This window comes from Trichechus manatus, unplaced genomic scaffold (genome assembly GCF_000243295.1).
Source record: "Trichechus manatus latirostris isolate Lorelei unplaced genomic scaffold, TriManLat1.0 scaffold00120, whole genome shotgun sequence".
Classification (NCBI taxonomy): domain Eukaryota; kingdom Metazoa; phylum Chordata; class Mammalia; order Sirenia; family Trichechidae; genus Trichechus; species Trichechus manatus.
Genome location: NW_004444056.1, coordinates 712,474 through 737,550, shown reverse-complemented (window position 1 = coordinate 737,550; position 25,077 = coordinate 712,474). Strand labels below are relative to the sequence as shown.

At 41.1% G+C, this 25,077-nt stretch overlaps 1 protein-coding gene and 1 pseudogene across 1 annotated transcript in view; one reads left to right on the top strand and one right to left on the bottom strand.

The window, feature by feature from the left end:
• The window catches only part of LOC101342355 (zinc finger protein 782-like), a 32,719-nt gene extending 18,144 nt beyond the window's left edge, over positions 1–14,575 (bottom strand). Inside the window, exons 1-2 of the mRNA XM_012557790.2 lie at positions 14,531–14,575; positions 11,478–11,536 (exon numbers count right to left, since the gene is read on the bottom strand). Of these exons, the coding sequence (XP_012413244.1) occupies positions 11,478–11,492 (15 nt within the window). The 5' untranslated portion in view covers positions 11,493–11,536; positions 14,531–14,575. The remainder of the gene's footprint in view (positions 1–11,477; positions 11,537–14,530) is intronic.
• Positions 6,484–8,053, top strand: LOC105756687 (zinc finger protein Pegasus-like; annotated as a pseudogene).
• Positions 14,576–25,077: the final 10,502 nt, after the last annotated feature.

Genomic DNA, 25,077 nt, shown 5'->3' with positions numbered 1-25,077 from the left:
AACCTCTTTCTACCATTTTACCTTATGGTTTCAACCCCTCCTCCCACCCACACACACATATATGAAATTATTCGTATGTAAGCTTACTCATTATAAACAACTTAAGTTTTCTTCAATAAGCTGATTAACCTAAGGAATGTTTATATAATGGAATAATATGCAGCTATAAAAAAGAATGAGGACACTCCCAAAGTACCAACAGAAGAAAGTATACAGAATATATTGTGTGAAATCAACAAGTACGGAGCACTAATATATGGTTTGCAAACAGTCAATTAAGAACTGACAGCAAATTTTAGTAAATATAACCATATTTTCTTCTCTTTTTCTAAATATAGAGGGAAAGAAACAATAAACTTAAAACGGATTATCTATAGAAGGCAGAGGGCATTCAGATAGTTGGGGAGAGGGATGACAGTTGGATTTCTTAATTAATAGCTTACTATGGTGCTTAAATTTTATAGCCTTATGAAGACACTTGTGTTGTTATTAAGTGCAATTAAGTCAATTCCAACTCACAGTGACCCCATGTGACAGAGTAGAACTGTCCCATAAGGATTTCTTAGTGGTAATCTTTACAAAAGCAGATTGTCAGGTCTTTCTCCTGCAGAGCCAGCGGGTGGGTTCAAACCACCAACTTTTCAGTTAGCAGCTGAGTGCTTAACTGTCTGAGCCACCAGGGTTCCTTTATGAAGACCAAACCAAATCAAACATTACTGTCAAGTCGATTCTGACTCATAGAGACCCTACAGGATGAGCAGAACTGCACTGTAGCTTCCAAGGATAAATCTTTATAGAACCAAACTGCCAATTCTTTCTCCCAAGGAAGGGCTGGTGGATTCAAACTGCTGATCTTTTGGTTGGCAGATGAGCACTTAACCACTGCGCCACCATGGCTCCTTTTATGAAGACATTACTTACTTAAAAAAAAATAAAGACAGCTGAGGACGCAGAGGTGAAGAACCCCAAAATGGCTGTATGTTCCCTTAACTCTCAGTAGATAGAGCACGTGAAATGCTGAGACCACGCTCAAACCCAGAAATTCTGTGTTGCGGACTTGGCTACGAAAAAACACACTTTCCATTTCTGATCAGTAATGCCTATATAACTTTTAAAACTTTTAAAATTACTAACAGATAAAGACTTTAAAATCAGAGAGAATACTGAGGAAAAGACCATGAAAATAAACTTTAAAACTTAGATTAAGCTAGGAATAAATTTAACCAGCAAGGTGAAAACTTGTAGACAGAAAATTATAAAACATTACTAAAAGAAATTTAAAAGATCTAAATAAATGGAAGGACAGTCCACATTCACGGATTGGAAGGCTTAATATAGTTAAGATGTCAAAGCTACCAAAGCAATCTATAAATTCAACGCAATACCCATAAAAAATTACAACCTTCTTTGCAAAAATAGAAAAGACAATCCTCAGATTTTTATGGAAGGGTAAAGGATACCAAATAGGGAAGCAATCTTGAAGATGAAGAATAAAGTAAGAGGACTACACTTCCTGATTTCAAAACATACTATACAGCTACAGTAATTAAAACAGCCTCGTACTTGTACAGCAATAGACATATAGACCAATGGAGTAGAAATGAAAGCTCAAAGATAAATTCATACATCTGTCATCAACTGACTTTCAACAAGGGTGCTAAGTCCGTTCAATGGGGAAGGAAGAGTCTCTTCATTAAATGGTGCTGAGAAAACTGGATTTCCACATGCAGAACAATGAACCAGGATCCATGCTTCACATCATATAGAAAAACCAATTCAAAATGGATCAAAGACCTAAATGTGAAAACTAAAACAAAAAAATTCTTAGAAGAAAACAGAGGTGAGGCTGTGGGACTTAGTGTTTAGCAACACATTATCAGATATAACAAAAGTCTAAGCAGCAAAAGAAAAACAGGTAGAACCTCATAAAAATCAAATACTTTTATATATCAAAGGACTTTATCAGCAAAGTAAAAAAAAAAAAAAAAAAACAGCCTACAGATTGGGAGAACATTTTCAGGAACCCTATGTCAGATAAGTGCCTAATAGCCACAAAATATATATAAAACTTCTACAACTTAACAACAAAAACACAAACAATCCAATCAAAAGAATGGGCAAAGGACTTGAACAGAAGTTCACCAAAGAAGATAATCAAACTAAGATATTCAAACAAGCACATGAAAAGATGCTCAACATCATTAGCTATTGTTGTTAAGTGCCATCAAATCATTTCTGACTCATAGTGATCCTATAGCCACTAGAGAGACAAATCAAAACCACAATGAGGTTTTATCACCACAATGCCATCAGAATGGCAGTGATCAAAAAAAAAAACAATAAGTGTTGGCGAGGTTGTGGAGAAATTGGAACCCTCATCCATTGCTAGTAGGAACGTAAAATGGTGCAGCCACAGTGGAAAGTTTGGTGGTTCCTCAGAAAGTTGAACATACAATTACCATACGACCCAGCAATTCCAATCTTAGGTATATACCCAGAAGACATGAAAGCAGGAGCTCAAACAAAAACCTGTATACCAATACTCATTGCAGCACTTTTCACAATAGCCAAAAGGTGGAAACAACAAACATGTCCATCAACAGATGAATGGATAAGCAAAATGTAGTATACAGGTAGCCCCCAACTTACAATTTATTCGAGTTATGATGAATCGCATGTACAACCATGGTTTTTTTTAATCTTATCATTATTTATACCACGTACAATGTTGCAGCATGTAACTTGCTGACGCTATCATTCTCATGCCAACCTCCAAAGACAAAGATCAGATTTATAAAGATACTGATAATAAAAGGCAACAACAATGAAAACTTAAAAAAAAAAGGAGGTATTTGACTTACATCAGAACCAACTTACTACGGTGTCACCAAAACAGAACCCTGTTGTAAGTCAGGGACTACCTGTATACATGCAACAGAATATCATGCTGCCATGAAGAGAAATGAAGTTCTGATGCATGCCACGACATGGACGAACCTTGAAAACATTATGCTGAGTAAAATAAGTCAGTCACAAAAAGACAAATACTGTATGATTTCACTCCTATGAAATAAGCAAAGATTATTAATGATTACCAGGGGTGGGAGGGAGGAGGAAAAGGAGCTTTCTTCTGTGGAAGGCATTGAGTTCATTTTAATGGTGATGCGATGTTTTGGATGAGAATAGTGACAGCAGTGGCACAACATAAAAAATGTAATCAATGGCATTGAGTTGTAAAGGTGGACGTTCTTGTGATGGCAGATGCAGTGGGATGGATCACTTTTATATGGCCTTTCTTGCCATGGTCCTGTAACTCCCACGGAAAGACTGAGTGGGACTATGCAAATGAGGGCTTGTGGCCCACCAAGGCGATTGGTCAGTTTTGCCATCGCACTAGGCTTAAAATGAGCCACCCTAGAGGCAGGAAGGAGGATTTCACCACCACTAAGAAGGAAGAACCAGCAGTGGAGCATGTCCTTTGGACCCAGGATCCCTGAGCTGAGAGGCTCCTGCAACCAGATCGAGAGAAAAGAGCTGTACCACTGAAGACAGTGAAAAGTGGCGGCAAAGAAATGGCAGCATCACAGGCAGGAGACGGCGTGGTAGGCTACTGTCTTAGTCATCTAGTGTTGCTCTAACAGAAATACCACAAGTGGATGGCTTTAACAAAGAAAAGTTTATTCTCTCACAGTCCAGCAGGCTACAAGTCCAATTCCAGGGCATCAGCTCCAGGAGAAGGTCCTCTCTCTCCGTCTGCCCTGGAGAAAGGTCCTTGTGATGCATCAGTTTTTCCTTGGTCTGGGAGCTTCTCTGTGCAGGAACCTCAGGTCCAAAGGACACGCTCTGCTCCTGGCACTGCCTTCTTGGTGGTATCAGGTTCCTCCGTGTCTCTGCTCGCTTCTCTTTTATATCTCAAAAGAGATTGCATTAAGACGCTAATCTTGTCAACCTCATCAGTATAACCTCATCACAGTGATAGAATTTACAACACATGAGATCACATATAATCTCATCATAGTGGTAGAGTTTACAACACATAGGGAAATCACATCAGATAACACAATCATACAATACTGGGAATCACGACCTAGTCAAGTTGCTACACACATTTTTTGGGGGACACAACTCAATCCATGACAGCTACCCAGCCCACAGAGCAAGAAAGCTGAATGCCTTTGGGTATTCTGCGTTTTGCTTGATTTCCTTCTTAATCTGTTGAAGAGTTCTGTATACTAATCTTTTGTATTCCGCCTCTGGTAATATCAAGAAATTTTCTTCCTCTGGAAAATTTTTCAGTTCTTTATTTTGGAAGCTTGCTGAAGCCATCATGGTCTGCTTCTTCATGTGATTTGATATTGACTGTTGTCTCCGAGCCATCAATAAGTTGTTGTATTTATTTATGTTTGCTTACTGTGTCCTAGCTTCTTGTTTTGTTTTGTTTTGATATGCCCAAATAGGCTGCTCGTGTGAGCTAGCCCAGTCACCAGCACCCTTGAAGCTCCAACGTCCTGCCCCCAGGTGGTCAGATCTGCCACTAAGTATGTGAGTCCAGGAGTCTGCCCACTCCTCCTGTATGGATTCAGCTTAGGTGTCCAGGTAGTCGGCCACCAAGTGTGTAGTGCAGGCTCTCACCTACAGTTCTTGACAGGTATGGGTGATTGGTGTAGGCACAGGCATCTGGCTGTAGCAGGGGGACACAGGCTGAGCAAGGCAGGGGGCTGACAGCCACTCCCAAGTGCCCAGGAGGAAAGGATGTCCCTGTTCCCTAGAGCGCACAGATGGGTGGGCTTTGCACACAGACTATACGCACCCAATGCTGTTGGCTGTAAGGACTGGGGTGGGGGTGGGGGTGCCTCTTATTCTTGGGCCCTGTAGCAGGTGGCTAGGTGGCATGGGTGGAGCCACCAGTCCTCAGGCCCCTGATGTGGGTAGGTGAAGACCCTGCTTAATGGGCAGAGCAGTGTCAAATGTCATGAACTTGCCACTTCACAGCTAAAACAGTTGAAGTCAGACTTCAGATATATACCCTGTTGTACTGCGGTAATGAGGGCCTACACTGTTGAAATGGGCCCACACAAGTCTATGCAGGGGAAAGGCACTCAAATTCCATGGATCCCTTATGCCTGTGCCTAGGCAAAGGAGATGTGCCTACCCTGAGTTCCTGGCTTAGGGGAGCTGACAAATTATTTTTTCCCATTTGTTAATTTGCTCACTCTGCAAGGCCGGGAGAATGGCTCAGGGCACGTAATCGGTCCTGCTTCTGGCCCACGGGACTCCGCAATTGTTAAAGCCAGTCCAGGACCCAGTGCAGAGCAGGGAGAAGGGAGATAAATGGGAAAGAGGTTTTTCCCTAAGGGGGTGTTTTTGATCCGCGCGGTAGGCTGGATGTGAGTACTTATCTTTCACCAATGCAGGGCTGCTTCTCACTGGTTTTGGATGTCCGAGTAGACTCTCTGCTGTTGGGTCTCTCTTGGTATGGAAAATGCCTCCCAAGCACCGCTGCTTGCCTGCCTCACCTCTAACCCCCAAGCTGATCCCGGCTGAAGGGTTCAGGCTCTTGCTGAGTCAGGTCTGGCAACCCCTCGCTGCTTCTGAACCTTCTCTCCCTCCCCCTGCTACTCAGTCTGGTTCCTCAACTTTGCCTTTGGTTTTCAGGGATCCTAGACGGTCATATGTAATCAATTCGCTTGTTTTTTCGGGTCTTTGTTGTAAGAGGGAACACTGAAAGCATCTGACTACTCCGCCATCTCGGCCCCGCCTCCCTGAATGCCTTTGGGCAGGAGGCTTGCTGGCAGAGTAGGGTACCTCTGGGCACTTGGTGGAGCTAGGTTTGCTGACCTACAGAGCTGGAGGTGGGCTCTTCGGCCTGAGGCTTACTAGGGAGTGGGGTGCCTCAGGGCACTTACCAGCAGCACTAAAAGAGCTCTGTAACACTTGCCTGAACAGGGCAGATGCTGAGGGCCAGAGAGCAGCGTGCTGGCGGGCTCAGCTGAGAAGAGGCTGTCCTGATGGACGAACTATATCCTGAGTGTTCCTGATCCTGAATTGTAACCTGTTATTTCCCTAATAAACTCCATAGCTGTGAGTATGGTCTGTGAGTTCCGTGTGGCCATTACAACAAACTATAGAACTCAGCAAAGTAGAGAATGCCATGGGAGGGATGGTTGGTGTTGGAATTTGTAAAGAAGGCAGGAGGAGGAAGCATGTCTACCTCCACCTCATAGGAATCAGCCTTGGGCCGTCCATCTTAATTCTCCTTCCTCCTCGTGAAGTTAGAGGAGGTCAGACGCCTCTGCTATGCCATTTTCACAGCAATGTTTTGGTGTGTACGTTTTCACAATAAAAAAAAAAAAAGAGAAAAAAAAACTTAGATTAAAAAATGTAGAATTTGCCTCTCTTAGGGGCATGCAGGGGAAATGGTGTGGCATATACCTGTGGACAGTGGAAGCCTCAAGCTGGGACCTCTGTCCCAGACTTTGCCTGATGTGTCTCTTTGGTTGTATCCTTTCTGGTTATAATAAATGGGTAACTGTTTTTCCTAGGTACAAGGAACTGTAAACTTCAAAAGCAGCAAAGATGGGTAAAAAGAAACCAGAGTCTTTGGACTTCATGAAAGATTTTCAGGAATATCTGGCTCAGCAGACCCATCATGTGAACACAAATTCTGGATCAGTTAGTGGGAACAAACAAGCAGAGGTTCTTCAGGGGGCTAAAACAGATGGTGATCAAAATGGACTGTGGAAGTTTCCCTGGGTGAAAACTCAGGAATGTTAGTAGACGGGTTTGAAACAACCTTTGACAGGGACTCAAGTGTCAGTACTGCAACTATGCCAGCAAAAGAACAGCCTGGCTTATCCAACATATTAGAATTCACACAAGTGAGAAACCTCATAGATGTCACTTCCTTCCATTTGTATCTGCTTATGAGTGTCATCTTGAGGCCCATACATATTCCCATACTGGAGAAAAATGATACAAATATGAATTATGTTCCTTCTGCTGCAGTGACTGGAGTAACCTGTCCCATCATCGAAGGGGCAAGCATAAAATGGTACCAATTAAAGGTACTAGGTCTTTCTTGAGAAGCAAGAAAATGTGTGTGGAGAGGTTTACAGAAGAAACCAAGTAATCTATGGTACAGCAGAAAAGCACTAATCGACTTAAGTACACCTTCCCTGGTGGTTCAGAAACCAGACTACCTTAATGATTTCACCCATGAAATCCCAAATATTCAGACTGATTCCTATGAAAGCATGACAAAAACCACTCTCACTGGTGGCCTACCAAGAGACCCCTGGGAACTCATGGTTGGCAACCCTTTAAATCAGCTCTTGACTCTAGCAGGACAGTTGCCCAGTTTGCCACCTGAAAACCAAAACACCACATCCCCTGATGGAGTTCCCTGCCCCAAGTAAAAGCCTTTCATGATTCAGCCGTCCTGTGCTGAAGCAGCAGTTTCTGCCATGTCAGCAAGTATTCCTCAGACTTCCTCTCCCACAAGCCCTGACGCTTGACCATCACACAATCAAAGGAACTATAGTCTAGTGGCAGGTCTGAGCAGTGAACCAAGTGCCCACACAAGCACTCCTAGCATAGTTAACAGCCAGCCCAGCACTCCACCCCCAACCCTCATGGTCCAGGATCCTCAGTTTCTGCATCACTTTATCCTTTACACTAAGGAGCCCTGGTGGCACAGTGGTTAAGGGCTTGACTACTAACTGAAAGGTCAGCAGTTTGAACCTACCAGCCACTTCATGGGGGAAAAATGTGGCAGTTGGCTTCTGTAAAGATTACAGTCTTGGGAACCCTATGGGGCAGTTCTACTCTGACTATAGGGTTGCTATGAGTCGGAATCAACTTGATGGCAACAGGTTTTTTTTATCCTTTACACTATCCATATGGTATGCTATGGAAATGAAAACCCTTTTCTGTGTAATACATGTGGATGCAAATGGAAAAGCAAGTATGATACTGCCTGTCATTTTGCAAGAGGGCACGTAACCACCACTGACTGAAAATAATCATCCCATGCTTTGTTTTTGCCATTTTGTGTTTTGTGAGGTTTCTTTTCTGCCATCCCTAATAAGATGTCTGCTAATTTAAAGTTTATACATTATATTAATAGAGTATTAACTTGACAGTGCAAACAAAATTGTCCCTTTTTTTTTTCCCATAAAACTCAGGCCAAGGCCACTTATGTGTTAGAACAGCTAGACAAATTGATGTCTGTTTTTTCCTTTCATTCAGACATTTGAGAATTGGAGACCAATCATAATCTCACAGGTGTTCATTTAAATTTCCCATATTTATGGTCCATAAAAACTTCAGAGCTTATTCATACTCTTGGTATTTTCAACATACATATTGCAAACCAAAAAAATCAAACTCGTTACTCAATTCCAACTCACAGCGACCCTACAGGACAGAGTAGAACTGCCCCACAGGGTTCCCAAGGAGCGGCTGGTGGATTCAAATGCTCGACTTTTTAGTTAGTAGCTGAGCTCTTAACCACTGTACCACCACGGCTCCACACACATTGAAGCTAGATGTTATTTCTGCTGTATTTCACAATGGTAGAATAGACGATTTTCTTTTAGAAAATCTGTTACAAATTATTTCAGTGTTTAGTAGGGAGTTGTCTTTACCTTTGCTCTGAATTGTAATATGATTTAATTCATAGTTTAAGCTGAGAAGCAATAGTTTCATCTTAACTGACAGTGAAGTTATATCACTACATAGTAAATCTTTCTTTTTTCCACAAGGGGAAATGTAAAGCAGTTTTTTTGTTTTTTTTTTTAGTGAAAGTTACAAAAATATGAAACTAAAGTTGTGAATAAATGGAAATTCGGAAAAGAAATGAAACCTAAGACTTTAAATTGAAAATTATCTTTTCCCTCCATAAGGGAAGAAATTGGGTTTAATATTTAAAATACATTCAATTTCTAGTTTAAACACTGGATTCTTTTTATTATATGCCTGGTTTATTTAAACACACACACACAAAGGCAAATAAATGAAAGCACTAGAAAAATTAGAGGGATATCTATAAAGATGTCTTCTTTTTTCTTTTGAGCTTTTCATTTAAATTCTCCATTCTGATGTTAATGTTATTACCATCAGATGAGGTTATTCCCATTCCTCTGATGATCAAAGAGGTACAGTGGAATGTCATCCACATTATTAGTCCTAGAAAAAGCCAGTCCTTCAAAAACAAATCTTTGATGTTTCCTCTTCCTGCCTTCTGTCCATTTTATTCCCATTTTATGGGTACAGGAACACGTGGAAAAATGCGATGGTGAACCAACATTTACAAAAATGAGAGCATGTGTTCAAAACGGATTCTGGTGTCCTCCTCAGATTTAGCCATTTTAAATAATTTCTGTGAATTCAAATTGTAATGTTTATTTGCAATTTTACCAATCTTCATTACAGTGAAAAAACTATGGAAACTTTGATTGAATTGTCACCTCAGTAGCAAAGAATAAAAAGGTGTGAAAATGGATATAAAATGCATTTAAACTTGATGTTTACAAAAATAAGACTTGTTAAATAAACCTAGAATCATTCATTTTGAATAGAAGGCTATTATTTTCATACTGTGTAATAACTAATTTACTCTGAAGAACAGCTTGGTCAAACAATAAAATATATTGTTACTGAAAAAAATGTAGAATTTGCTATGAAAATGTAAAGTAAGTACAAGGAAAAAAAAAGACCCAGAGTAGACATATGACCATTCAATAAACTGATTCAATAATCAAAATCTTCATACACACACACCAAAAAAAAACCTCCTATTAAGCCCAACTTACAGATAAGTCACACAAAATTCACAAAGAACAGGTAATTTCCTCATATTAATTAAGGAAAAAAAAAAAGTGACAAGAAAGAGTAAAAAGTTCCCCAATTCCTTTTATGATGCTATAACCACAGTACTATAAACGGACAGAAACATAGAAAAGAAAATTTCAGGCTGATCTAACTTGTGATAAACAAATAAAAATCTTAAAATGGTATTAGCAGAAAGTCCCCAGAAATAATATAAAAGCAATTCACCATGCTCATTAAAAATTACTAAGTAGGGTCTATATAGGAATTCAAGAATGAGTTAACATGAGAAAATCCATTATGCTATTCAAAATTTTTAAAGATAAGGCAAATGTATAGAGACCAAAGTTTATTAGTGGTAACTAGGGGTGGGGCAGGGGAGGGGGATTATTGCTTATGGAGTACTGAGTTTTGGTTCACAGTGATGGAAAAATCGCATTGATTAGGTAGGGCTGCACAGCCGATAACTGCAATTGCTGTCAGTAAGTTGTACACCTGTAAAAAATTGAATTGGTAAAAGTTGTGTGATAGTTACAATTAAAAAAAAAAAAAAAGTAGCTGCTGAGGCTGCTTATGTACAACCAAACACCTAATGGGATTTAGTTCCTTGGATTGGAGGTTTAGGGTCATGATTCCATGGGACATCCCAGTTAACTGGCCTAACAACATGTTTAGTGTTTCTCTTCTACCTCCTACTTCACTGAATAGTGCTTGGAGTCTTAAAAACTTGCAAGCTGTCCCCCAAGGCACAACTGCTCTCTATTTGCCTGCAGCAACAAAGAAAGAGTCAGGAATAAGAAGAGGAAATGGATGTGTGGCTAATTGCCTCCATGAACAACTACATACTCTGCTTTGAGACCAAAAGAACTAGATGGTGCCTGGCTACTATTACTGAATATTTTAATGAAAGACCCTATAGAAGAATCCCAATCAAAAGGGGGAAACGCAGGACAGAATTTCAAATGCTCATGCAATCCAGAATTTCTGGAGCCATGGAAACTGGATGAACCCCCCTCAAAACTACTGCCATGAGATAATCTTTAAACTTTAAGTCAAAAATATCCCCTGAAATCTTCTTATTAGCTTAACTAGTAAAGTATGTCTGCCTGAGTATTGTGCTGTGTTAAGATCTATCTATACGGAATCAAACTGATAAACTCTAAAGATTAGACAGGAACCTCAGGGGACAGTGAATTTATGCTAATGGGGAGGAACAATTCAGAAAAGGAGGGCTGAGAATGGTTGCTCAACTTGAAGAATATAATCGGTATCACCGAATTGTACGTGTAGAAACTAGAATTTGTACATGTTTTGCTGTACATTATTCTCAACAACAAAAAACAAAATAAATTAAAACATTTTCACAGATAAAGGAAATAAGCTTTATCTTTATTCCAATAGATACAGAAAAAGTATTCAATATAAATTAATATATATTCATGACCAAACTGAAATCTAAGCAAACTGGTAACAGGGGGGAAGCTACCCTGACCAAGGTTACCTACCAAAAGCCATGGAGAAACTGTGTATATTTTCCCTCAAGATTGACTTAATCTATTTCTATTTTTCCTTTTCTAGTTAATGCATGGACCCTTATAAACCTCATAAATCCATCCCAATACAAAGTGGGGAGTGAATAAAGAGCTCACCTGAGACATGTTCATTTTCTGCTGCTCTTGGGAGACTGTAGAAAATTCTGAAGGTTTAGCTGTGGGGACAGAATGATGACTGGTGTCACGAGATTTGCCTGACTTACAACAACTAGATTTACCTCCCCAAATCTCAGCACCTCAGGTGGGGAGCAGCCTCCCAATAGGGATATGCCCTTTAGTGCTTGGAACAGACCATATACTGACAGCAGCACCTGTCCACATGAGACTGAAGTGATCATATAAACTTGAATGTGCATCTTTTCATTGGTTAAATATGAACTTTATTCATTTAGCAATTATTTACATGCATTTAAAACTGATTAACAGAGGGAAAAAAAAACCTAAAAACAAGAGATGGTTAGTAAAATTAAAGCACACCAAAGGCAGTTCTACTCTGCATGCATGGGGTCGCCATGAGTCAGAACTGACTTGATAGCAACTAACAATAACATGTATATAAACCAATATGCATATACTGGGGGGATATCTTTAAAAAAAAAAAAAGTACACTCTTCTTTCATTAAAATTAATGTAGCAGAAAAATACTCAGCCTGCATCAAATACCTATTCTCCTGGTATATTGTTTAATCCTTGAGTGACAATAGGGATTACAAGGAATTGTAAAAATTATGTTTAAATTGGGTTGAAGTTTCTGAAAAGGCCCCTTTAAGCCTGGTGACTGACTCATGATGGACAGAACGGCATGTCTTTGACTCCTGCCGCTCACAAACTTGGTGGCCCTTGATGATTCACTGATGCTCCCAGATACCATTTGTTTAAAGCTCTTAAATGAGTCAGAGTACTTTGGAAACCTTTGTGAACCATCATTCCGCATTTCTCTGAGCCCAGGATAACATCACTAGTGCCATATGTGTTGATGGATATGTGTGACAGCAGCACAGAATTTGTAAAGAATGAAGAAAAAGACTGCAGGATGTTTAGGAATAGGTGGGGACAAAATTTCCTTCCTCCAGCTAGTTACCTCTCACCCCTAGACCCTGCAAGTGCAAAATCTACAATGAAGCGGCCTTTCCTGGGCAGCCTACCCTTGGGCCATCACACCTCTTTTCAAAACTGGCCCAAACCCTCCACTGCCACACAGTCTGTGGTGGCTTTTGGAGGTGGCAACATCACCAAGTCTGGCTCATTCTGGGCAGGGGGATCAAGAACTACTTTTGGCCAAGCAAATCTTGGACCTGCTCCTACCGGGCTCTTCAGCCTCTGCTCTGAAGATCTGGAGAGAGTTCAAAGGTCAGAGAGGCATTCTCTTCCAGGTAAGATTCCTGTTCCTGGAGATTCCCTGGTTTACAAAGGTTGCTTTGATCCAGGGGATCTGGGACCTGGGCCAGGGAAACAAATTAACTTTAAGGTCAAAAATCTCTCTTGGTAAGAAGACCAGACTTAACAGTCTGAGACTGGAGGAACCCTGGAAAGCATAGCCCCCGGATTCTCTATCGGGCCAGAATTAAAACAATTTCTGAGGCCAACTCTTCAGACAGGGATTGGACTGGACTGTGGGACATAAAGGGATACTGGTGAGGAACGTACCTCTTAGCTCAAGTAGACACAAGAGACTGAATGGGCAGCTTCTGTCTGGAGGTGAGATGGGAAGGCAGAGAGGGTTGGGAGTTGGTTGAATGGATATGGCGAGTCGGGTGGAAAGGAGGAGTGTGCTGTCTCAGTATAGGGAGAGCAACTGGGGTCACACAACAATGTATGTATAAATTTTTGTATGGGAGACTGACTTGAAATATAAACTTCATCTAAACTACAACAATAAAAAAAATTAAAAAAAAAAAAATCTCACTCTTGGGATTCATTATAATATCAGACTTAAACGACAGACAGCCTGCCAGTGCAGGAGGGGCCAGGAAGTTCAGTCTGACCTAAGGAACCTGAAGAGACACTTAAACCACGTACCAATTCCAACTCATGGCAACCCCCCATGTGTCAGAGTAAAACTGTGCTACAGAGAGTTTTCAATGGCTGATTTTTCAATAGATCACCTGGCCTTTCTTCCGAGGCACCTGTGGATGGACTTGAACCTCCAACCATTTGGTTAGCAAGCAAGCATGTTCACCACTTGCACCACACAGAAACTTCCGATACTAGAAATCCAACAATACGTTTGCCACCTGGTACAATTCCATCTACATTTACTACCGATTATATCACTTAGCATTTGGAGACAGGCCACTCTTTTAAGTACTATGAAGGCTGCAATGCTGGTTGTAGGCAGGTGTGATACTAGAAAGAGCCTGAGATTGGGAGTGAAGCACATCTACCATTGGATCCAGGCCCCTGACCATTTGCTTATGACCTGAGCATATCACTCCACCAATCTGAGTCCCAATTTTGTTTTGTTTTGAATGTGTATAGCAGTACCATTTGCTTGTGGCAGAATGCAAATGGCTAAGCATTCAGCTACTAACTGAAAAGTTGGTGGTTCGAATCCGCCCAGAGATGTCTCAAAAAAGGGGCTGGAAATCCACCTCCAAAAGATCAGTCACTGAAAACCCTGTGGAGCGCAGTACTACTCTGAAACACAAAAGATCGCTATGAGTCAGAGTAGACTGAACCACAACAGGGTTTGGTTTTTTGGTTCTGGCTCCAGAACTCGACCTCTCCCTGTAGACCCACCAACTGCGATTTACGGCAAGTTCATCATCAACATTATTAAACGCAAATTCCCCTCCTGCCCACAACATGGATTTATCCCAGTTGGGTGGCAGGCTGGGCCGGGCCCACGGTACTCTGCACACAGAGCACCTCCTCCTGACGAGAACTGAGTGCCACGGGAGCCCGGAGACCCGGGCCGGTGATTACCCCGCCGGCAGCACGCTGGGATAACAGCGGTCCCAAAGGTTTCCCGCTCCACATCCTGGGCACGAGCCCCACACCTCGGGGATGGTCCCCACGCGCTTTACCTCATCTGCCTCCGGGAGTCCGTGGGCCCGGGCCGGGGTCGCCCCCTCAGGCCGCGAACAGGCAGCAGTAGGGTTTCCCAAGGAGAGCCTACACCTCGCACACGGACCCCCACCCGTTCTTACCTCACCTGCACACCTACTTTCCGAGTAAACACCGACCGTTCTGGAACGAACAGACAGGGCTATGACTATACATGCGCAGAAGGAGCCCAGAATCCCGTTCCCAGAGTGCTGCTCGGGGAGTCAATACGATTCAAGACTACATTTCCCATAAAGCACTGCCTCCCATTTTCAAGTGAATCTTGTGCCTCTTCTGCATTTTTATAACACTGGAGAAAGATTTTCTTAAAGATGTCTCCTGCCAAGGATTTCCCAGAGCCCAAAGGATTCTTTGCTAATATTGACAGCCTGATCTTCGAATTCATACAAAAAAGGGGTGGGGTGGGGGGACTCATATGGAAATGCAAGGGATGCAGATTTGCCAACTTGGAAAAGAACAAAGTGGGAGGACTACCGCTTCTGATTTCAAAATCTAAATTTTTACTGTACTAAAAAGCTACAGTAATCAAGACAGTGTGCTATGAGCATAAGGGCATATGGATCGATGGAACAGAATGGAGAGGCCAGAAATAAATACTTAGATTTATGGTTAATTGATTTTCATTAACTAGAAATGAATCACAGTCCTAAGTGTAAGAGCTAAAGCTATAAAGAGCCCTGGTGGCCTGCAGTGGTTACCAGCTTCGGCTGCTGACCAAAAGGTCAGCAGTTCAAATCCTCCAGCTCCTCCGTGGAGACCCTATGGGGCAGTTCTACTCTGTCCTATAGGGTCGCTATGAGTCGGAATTGACTCAAGTTCAACAGGGTTAAAGCTATAAAACTCACAGTAGACACAGAAGTAAATCTTCATGACCTTAGATTAGGCAATGGTCCGTTAGATATGACACCAAAAGTCCAAGTGGAAAAAAATTATATAAACTGGACTTCATTATTTAAAAACTTTTGTGCTTTGTAGACACCATCAAGAAAGTGAAAAGGCACTTCTAGATTGAAAGAACATATTGGTACATCATATATTTGATAAAGGAAAAGAATGTGTTCAAGGGAAGCTCTTAACTAAGGAGGGAAGCCAGTGGATAAATGTTCCACCTCCTCTCCCAGGTGAAACCTTCCTGGGGACAGTTCCTATGGTTCCTTGAAGTGTTCCCACAGGGACTCAGCCCATAACTCAATTAGGTGAAAGGTTCAATAACTCACCCTCTACAATAACCACCTGAAACCTCCCTCCAGCAGACGCCAGATTCCTCACAATCACCTTCAATGCCCCATATGACTTGTCTCCCTTTACCTCTTCTGCTATTTTCTCCTTCCTTATACTGACCCAGCCACATTGGCCTGCTGGCTCTTCACTGAGCAAGCCTGGAGCAATCCTACCTCAGGGTGTTTGCACTAGAGATATCCTCAGCCTGAAATATTCTTCTTCAGATATCTGCGTGACTTGCTCCCTCACTTACTGAAAAGTTTTTCTCAAATAACCTCTTTTCCAGGGAAGCCAATCCTAACATTTCGTTTAAAATTTAAATCTGCCTCCCAACACTCTTCCACAATCCTTAAGCAGTTATATTTTTCCAACAGCAATGAACAACTTCTAACATAAAGCATAATGTATTTTTTAAAGTTTGTGTTTTCTCACCTGAAAGTATGCTACATGAGGTTAGAGATTTTTGTCTATTTTTTATCCCCCGTTTATTTTGTCCATTTCTGACTAGAAGAGTGCGTGCTACACAACAGACGCTCAGTTAAGGAATGATGAATGAACAAATACTTAGTATGCAGAAATGCAAAATGGTACAACCACTACAAGGGGCAAGAGAAGAATATTTATGAAAATGAAAAATGCATTTAATCTATGACTAGGTAATCTCCCTTCTACCATTTCACCTTATGGTTTCAACCCTTGCCACTCATTCTCAGACACATACATGAAACCCTGTAGGACAGAGAAGAACTGCCCCATAGGGTTTCCGAGGAGTGACTGGTGAATTCCAACTGCCAACCTTCTGGACAGCAGCTGAATGCTTAACCACGGTGCCACCAGGGCCCCCACTACATCACCAGGGCTCCATATATAAGCTGAAAAAAAAAAAAAAACCTGTTGTCATACAGTCAATTCCGACTCACAGCGATCCTATAGGACAGAGTAGAACTGCCCCATAGGATTTCCAAGGAGCAGCTGGTGGATTCGAACTGCCAACATTTTGGTCAGCAGCCATAGTTTGCCATAGCTCTTAACCATTGTGCCACCAGGGCTCCATATATAAGCTTACTCATTCTAAATAACTTAAGTGTCCTTCAATAAGAAACTGATAAAGGTAAAGGAGCACCGGGTGGTACAGTGGTTAGGCACTCAGCTGCTAATCAAAAGGTTGGAGGTTTGAACACATTAGCGGGTCCACAAGAGAAAGATGTGGCAGTCTACTTCCGTAAAGATTACAGCCTTGGAAACCCTCTGGGGCAGTTCTTCTCTGGCCTACAGGGTCACTATGAGTCGGAATTGACTCGATGGCACACAACAACAACAATCTAAGCTATGCTTGCATATGAAATACTATGTGTCTTAATCATTTAGTGCTGCTATAACAGAAATACCACAAGTGGATGGCTTTAACAAATAAATTTATTCTCTCACAGTCTAGTAGGCTAGAAGTCCAAACTCAGGGCATCAGCTCCAGGGGAAGGCTTTCTCTCTCTGTCAGCTCTAGGGGCAGGCCCTTGTCATCAATCTTCCCTTGGTCTGGGAGATTCTCAGCACAGGAACCTTGAGTCCAAAGGACACACTCTGCTCCCGGCACTGCTTTCTTGGTGGTATGAGGTTCCCCTGTCTCTCTGCTCACTTCTATCTTTTTTATCTCAAAAGAGATTGGCTTAAGAAACTATCTAATTTGTAGATCTCATCAATATAACTGCTGCTAATCCATCTCATTAACATTATACTGACAGGGTTTACAACACATAGGGAAATCGCATCAGATGACAAAACGGTAGACAATCATACAACACTGGGAATCAGGACCTAGCCAAGCTGGCAGATGTTTTTGGGGGATGCAATTCAGTCCATGACACTATGTAACTAAAAAAGAATGAGGAAGCTCACAAAGCAGCAACAGGGAAAAGTATTCAGGATATATTATTGTGTGAATACTGGAGAAGTCAGCACAACTTGACCAAGGCAAGGTGATGGAAGCTTCATAGACACATCCAAACTCCCTGAGGGACCGAATTACTGGGCTGAGGGCTGGGGACCATAGTCTCAGGGGACATCTAGCTCAACTGGCATAACATAGTTTGTAAAGAAAATGTTCTACATCCTACTTTGGTGAGTAGCATCTGGGGTTGTAAAAGCTTGTGAGCGGCCATCTAAGACACTCCACTGGTCTCACCCCGTCCGGAGCAAGGAAGAATGAAGAAAACCAAAGACATAAGGAAAAGATTAGTCCAAAGGACTAATGGACCACAACCACCACAGCCTCCATCAGACTGAGTCCAGCACAAACACATGGTGCCCGGCACCACCACCAACTACTCTGACAGGTATCACAATAGAGGGTCCAAAACAGAGCTTGAGAAAAATGCAGAACAAAATTTTATCTCACAAAAAAAAAAAAAAAAGACCAGACTTACTAGTCTGACAGAGACTGGAGGAACCCTAAAAGTATGGCCCCTGGACACCCTTTTAACTCAGTACTGACCCTTCAGGCAAAGGTTAGACAGGCTCATAAAAAGAGACTAAATATGCAGACTAGCCCAGGATGAGAAGGCAGGAGGGCGTCAGGAAAACTGGTAATGGGGAACCCAAAGTCAAGAAGGGGAGAGTGTTGACATGTCGTGGGGTTGGCAACCAATGTTACAAAACAATGTGTATTAATTGTTTAATGAGAAACTGATTTGCTGTGTAAACCTTCATCTAAAGTACTGTATATATATATGTATTGTTGTGTGATATAAATAAGTAAGGAACATAAGTGTATGGTATGCAAATTGGGTTAAAATGGCAGGAAATTATAATAAACATATTTGCTTGTCTTTTTATAAATACACAGTGGAAAGATAAATGAAGAACTTACATTAATAGTGATTAGTATTACTATACAAGACATTCAGATACATGGAGGGGGGATACTCAGTAGGATTTCTTACTGAATATCTTTTTATGGTACTTAAATGTTATAGCCCTATGAAGATATTGTTGTATTGCTGTTAGGTGTCGTCTAGTTGGTTCCGACTCATAGCGACTCTATGTACAACAGAACAAAACACTGCCCAGTCCTGCACCATCCTCACAATCGTTGTTATACTTGAGCCCATTTTTGCACTCACTGTGTTAATCCATCTTGTTGGGAGTCTTCCTCTTTTTTGGTGACCCTCTACTTTACCAAGCATGATGTTCTTCTCTAGGGACTGATTCCTCCTGATAGATAACGTTCAAATTATGTGAGACGTAGTCTTGCCATCCTTGCTTTTAAGGAGCATTCTGGCTGTACTTCTTCCAAGACAGATTTGTTGGTTCTTTTGGCAGTCCATAGTATAGTCAATATTCTTCCCCAACACCACAATTCAAAGGTGTCAGTTCTTCTTCCGTCTTCCTTAATCAACGTCCAGCTTTCGCATGCATATGAGGTGATTGAAAACTCCATGGCTTGGGTCAGGCACTCCTTAGTCTTCAAGGTGACATCATTGCTTTTTAACACTTTAAAGAGGTCTTTTTGAACAGATTTGCCCAATGTAATGCGTCCTTTGATTTCTTAACTGCTGCTTCCATGGGTGTTGATTGTGGATTCAAGTAAAATGAAATCCTTGACAACTTCAAGTTTTTCTCCGTTTATCATGATGTTGCTTATTGGCCCAGTTGTGAGGATTTTTGTTTTCTTTATGTTGAGGTTTAATCTATACCGAAGGCTGTGGTCTTTGATCTTCTTCAGTAAGTGCTTCAAGTCTTTTTCACTTTCAGCAAGCAAGACTGTGTTATCTGCATAACGCAGGTTGTTAATGAGTCTTCCTCCAATCCTGATGCCCTGTTCTTCTTCATATAGTCCAGCTTCTCAGATTATTTGCTCAACATACAGACTGAACAGGTATGGTGAAAGGATACAACCCTGACACGCACCTTTCTTGACTTTAAAGCATGCAGTATCCCCTTGTTCTATTTGAATGACTGCCTCTTGATCTATGTACAGGTTCCTCATGAGCACAATTAAGTGAACTGGAATTCCCATTCTTTGCAATGCTACCCATAATTTGTTACGATCCACACAGTTGAATGCCTTTGCATAGTCAATAAAACAGGTAAACATCTTTCTGGTATTCTCTGCTTTCAGCCAGGATCCATCTGACATCAGCAATGATATCCCTGGTTCCATGTTCTCTTCTGAATCCAGCTTGAATTTCTGGCAGTTCTCTATTGATGTACTGCTGAAGCCACTTTTGAATGATCTTCAGCAAAATTTTAGTTGCATGTGATATTAATGATAATTGTTCAATAATTTCCACATTCGGTTGGATCACCTTTCTTGGGAATAGGTAGAAATATGGATCTCTTTCAGTCGGTTGGCCACGTAGCTGTCTTCCAAATTTCTTGGCACTTCCAGTGCTGCAACCATTTGTTGAAACATCTCAACTGGTATTCCATCCATTCCTGGAGCCTTATTTTTCACCAATGCCTTCAGTGCAGCTTAGAGTTCTTCCTTCAGTACCATTGGTTCCTGATTATATGCTACCTCCTGAAATGGTTGAATGTTGACCAATTCTTTTGGCTGTAGTGACCCTGAGTATTCCTTCCATCTTCTTTTGATGCTTCCCGTGTCGTTTAATATTTTCCCTGTAGAATCCTTCACTATTGAAACTCGAGGCTTGAATTTTTTCTTCAGTTCTTTCAGCTTGAGAAATGCTGAGCATGTTCTTCCCTTTTGGTTTTCTATCTCCAGGTCTTTGCACATGTCATTATAATACTTTACTTTGTCTTCTTGAGCCACTCTTTGAAACCTCTGTTCAGCTATTTGACGTCATCATTTCTTCCTTTCGGTTTAGCTACTCAACTTTCAAGAACAAGTTTCAGAGTCTCTTCTGACATCCATTTTCGTCTTTTCTTTCTTTCCTGTCTTTTTAATGACCTCTTGCTTTCTTCAAGTATGATGTCCTTGGTATCATTCCACAGCTCGTCTGATCTTCAGTCATTAGTGTTCAATGTGTCAAATCTCTTCTTGAGATGGTCTCTAAATTCAGGTGGGATATACTCAAGGTTGTATTTTGGCTCTTGTGGACTTGTTCTAATTTTCTTCAGCTTCAACTTGAACTTGCACTGATGATCTGTTCCACAGTCGGCCCCTGGCCTTGTTCTGACTGATAATACTGAGTTTTTCCATCGTCTCTCTCCACAGATATAGTCTATTTGATTCCTGTGTATTCCATCTGGTGAGGTCCACGTGTATAGCTGCCGTTTATGTTGGTGAAAAAAGGTATTTGTAATGAAGAAGTTGTTGGTCTTGCAAAATTCTATCATGCAATCTCCAGCATCATTTCCATCACCAAGGCCATATTTTCCAACTGCCAATCCTTCTCCTTTGTTTCCAACTTTTGCATTCCAATCGCAGTAATTATCAATGCATCCTGATTGCATATTCGATCAATTTCAGGCTGCAGAAGTTGGTAAAAATCTTCAGTTTCTTCATCTTTGGCCTCAGTGGTTGGTGCATAACTTTGAATAAAAGTCATATTAACTGGTCTTCCGTGTAGGTGTATGGATATTATCCTATCACTGACAGCGCTGTACTTCACTACAGATCTTGAAATGTTCTTTTGGAGGATGAAAGCAATGCCATTCTTCTTCAAGTTGTCATTCCTGGCATAGTAGACCATATGATTGTCTAATTCAAAATGGCCAATACCAGTCCATTTCAGCTTACTAATGCCTAGGATATCAATGTTTATGCGTTCCATTTCATTTTTGATTATTTCCAATTTTCCTAGATTCATCTTCATACATTCCATGTTCTGATTATTAATGGATGTTTGCAGCTGTTTCTTCTCATTTTCAGTCGTGCCACATCAGCAAATGAAGGTCCCAAAAGCTTGACTCATCCATGTCATTAAGGTTGACTCTACTTTGAGGAGGCAGCTCTTCCCCAGTCGTATTTTGAGTGCCTTCCAACCAGCAGAATATCCAGGGCTATTCAAAAGCTTTTCACTGGCTAATTCTTTTCAGAAGTAGACTGCCGGGTCCTTCTTCCTAGTCTGTTTTAGTCTGAAAGTTCAGCTGAAACCTGTCTGCCATGGGTGACCCTGCTGGTATTTGAATACTGGTGGCATAGCTTCCAGCATCACAGCAACATGCAAGGCCCCATAGTACAACAAACTGATAAACACATATGAAGACATTACTTATTTAAAAAAAGGTGATAGCCACCAGCAGCTCCGAGGGAGAAAGATAGGGCAGTCTGCTTCCATAAAGATTTAAAGCTTTGGAAACCCTATGGGGCAGTTCGACTCTACTTCTACTTTCCATTTCTGAACAGCAGTGTCTACGCTAAAAAACTTTTTAAATTACTAAAAACAAATAAAGACTTCAAAAATATAAGAGAATACTGCGAGAAAGTTCATGAAAATAAAGTTTAAAACTTAGATAAATATGTACAATTTACTATGAAAATGTAAATAAAATCAAGGAAAAAAAAAAAAACCAGAATAGACATATGACCACTCAATAAACTGATTTAATAACTAAAATTTGCACACACAAAAAATCCCCACAAAGCCCAAGTTATAGATGAGTTTCACAAAATTCACAAAGACCAAGTAATTTTCTCGTATTAAAGAAAAAAAGTGACAAGAAAAAGTGGGAAAGTGCCCCAATTCCTTTTATGAGGCTATGAGTGTGATACCATAATTGCATAGGAACACAAGAAAAGTATATTCTAATCGAACTTATAAATAGAGGAATAAAAATCCTAAATACAGGATTAGCAAAACAAAATTCTAGGAACATGCCAGATGCAACTCATCACACTCATCGCCAAGTAAGGTCTACACAGAAATTCAAATGTTATTCACCATATTAAAAGAGCTATTCAATATAATTCAGTGCACGTTTATGACTAACATGAAATCTAATGAAACAAGTAACTGGAGGGAACTTCCTTACCCTGACAAAAGTTACCAAGAGGTGTCAGGAAACATCAGAGTTAAATGGGATGGGTGTGCATGTTTTCCCTCAAGACTGACTTGATCAATTTCTATTTATCTGTTTCCATTTAATGCATAGACCCTTATAAACATAACAAATCCTTTACAATAAAGTGGGGAATAAAGGAAGATATCACTTGAGATTTGTTCATTTTTTGCTGCTCTTGAGAGAGTGTAAAGAATTGTGAAGGCTCAGCTGTGGGGACAGAAACAGGACTGGTGTCATGAGGTCTGGTTGCCTTATAGCAACTGGAGTCATGTCCCGAAATCTCAGCACTACAGCTGGGGAGCAGCCTCCCTGTGGGAATACGGCCTAAACCTTGAAAAGGACCTTGTACAGAAACAACATCTATCCACATAACACTCTGAAGGGATCATGTGGACTTGAAGGTGCATCTTTTAATCAGTCAAATATAAACATTTTTTTATATTGATTTAGCAATAATTTGTGTTCTTAAAACTGATTAACAGAAAAAAAGCCTTAAAAACGAAATAGTAAAACTGAAGTACACCAAATGATAAGACACTCTTACTAAAATTAACAGAGCAGACACTGTGACCCAGAAATTACACATACAAAACTTTCTCCTCCAGAAATACTCAAGAAAGAATGCAAAAAAAATTTATTTAAGGATATTTCTTAAAGGTACATTTGTAATTGCAAAGAACTGACAATAACTAAATATCTAGTAAGAGAAGATTATTTAAATGAAATGATTCATGTATACTTTATATAAATATTCATATATAAAAAATTAACAGAGCAGAAAAATACTCAAGACTGCATCATTCACCTATTCTCCTAGTAAAATTTTGTACCACTTAAGTTAGGATAGGGGTGTATTAGGTAATTATATGAAATTATGTAAAAAATTTTAAAATTTATGTTTAAACTGGGTTGCAGTTTCTGAAAAGGTCCTTTTGATCAGATGCTTATGGTGACTGACCCATGATAGAGTGAACAGTACCATCTTTGATTCCTGGCTCTGACACAAACTAAGTGGCCTTGGACATTCACTGACACTCTCAGGTTCCATTTCTTGAAAGCTATTAAACCAGTCAGAGTAGATAACCATGGAAACCCTTCATGAATCATCATTCTGGGACTCTGCAAGATCAGGATAACATCACTAGTGTCACATGTGGCAATGGACACATGTGAGAGCAGCACAGAACTTGTGAAGAGTGAAGTACGAAAGTTTTGAGGGCCATTTAGGAACAGGTAACCAATTGCTGTCGAGTAGATTCCAACTCATGGTAACCCCATGGGTAGTGCAAACGGTTTAACGTACTGGGTTGCTAACTGAAAGTTGGAGGTTTGAGTTCACCCCTTGGAAGAAATTCCTGGTGATCTACTTCTGAAAAATCAGCCATTGAAAACTCTATGGAGCACGATTCTACTCTGACACACATGGGGTTGCACGAGTAGGAATTGACTTGATGGCAAATGGTTTGGTCAGGAATGTTGTTGTTGTTTTTAGGTGCCATCGAGTCAATTTCAACTCATAGCAACCCCAGGCAACACAGTAGATCTGCCTCATATGGTTTTCTTGACTGCAGTCTTTACAGGAGCAGATCACCAGGTCTTTCTCCTATGGAGCCGCTGGGTGGGTTTGAACCACCAACCTGTTGGTTAGCAGTCAAGTGCTTAACTGTTTCTGCCACCAGGGCTTCTTGTTTAGGAATAAGTGAGGACAATTTCCTCACCTCTGGCTAGTTATCCCTCAGTCCCAGACCCAGTCGTGGAAGCTCTCCAATGAAGTGGCCTTTCCTGGGTAGCCTGCCCGGGCCATTCCAACTCACCTCACTCCTCTCAAAGTTTACTCAAACCCTCCACTGTCATCCAGTCTATGGTGGTTTCTAGAGATGGCAACATCTCCAAGTCAGGTCAGGAGAACCAAGAACTGCTTCTGGCAAAGAAAATCTAGGACCTGCTCCTTTCTGGTCTCTCCTGCTTCTGCTCTGAAATTCTGGAAAGTCAAAGGTCAGAGGGGCATTCTGTTCCAGGTAAGATTCCTGTTCCCAGAGGTCACCTGATTCCCACCTCATAAAAGCTGCTTTGTTCTAAAAAGAATTTGTTTCCTAGAAGCTGGGCCCTGGGCCTGGGACACTAATTTGAGGGCCACAAGCCTGACTCTTGGGATTCACTACAATATCAGACTTAACACACAGACAGCCTGCCAGGGCAGGAAGGGTCGGGAACATTTTCTGACATAAGGAGCTGAAGAGACATTGGAAATCACAGAATCCTTTTTTGACACATGGTGGGATTCCATCTACCTTCACTTCCAAAACATCGCTGAGGATTTCACTCTTTTAAGTGCTGTGAAAGACACAATGCTGATTGTAGACAGGTGTGATATTAGAAAGAGCCTGAGCTTGGGAATAAAGCCCACCTGGCACTGAATCCAAGCTTCCTCACCACTAGCTTGTGA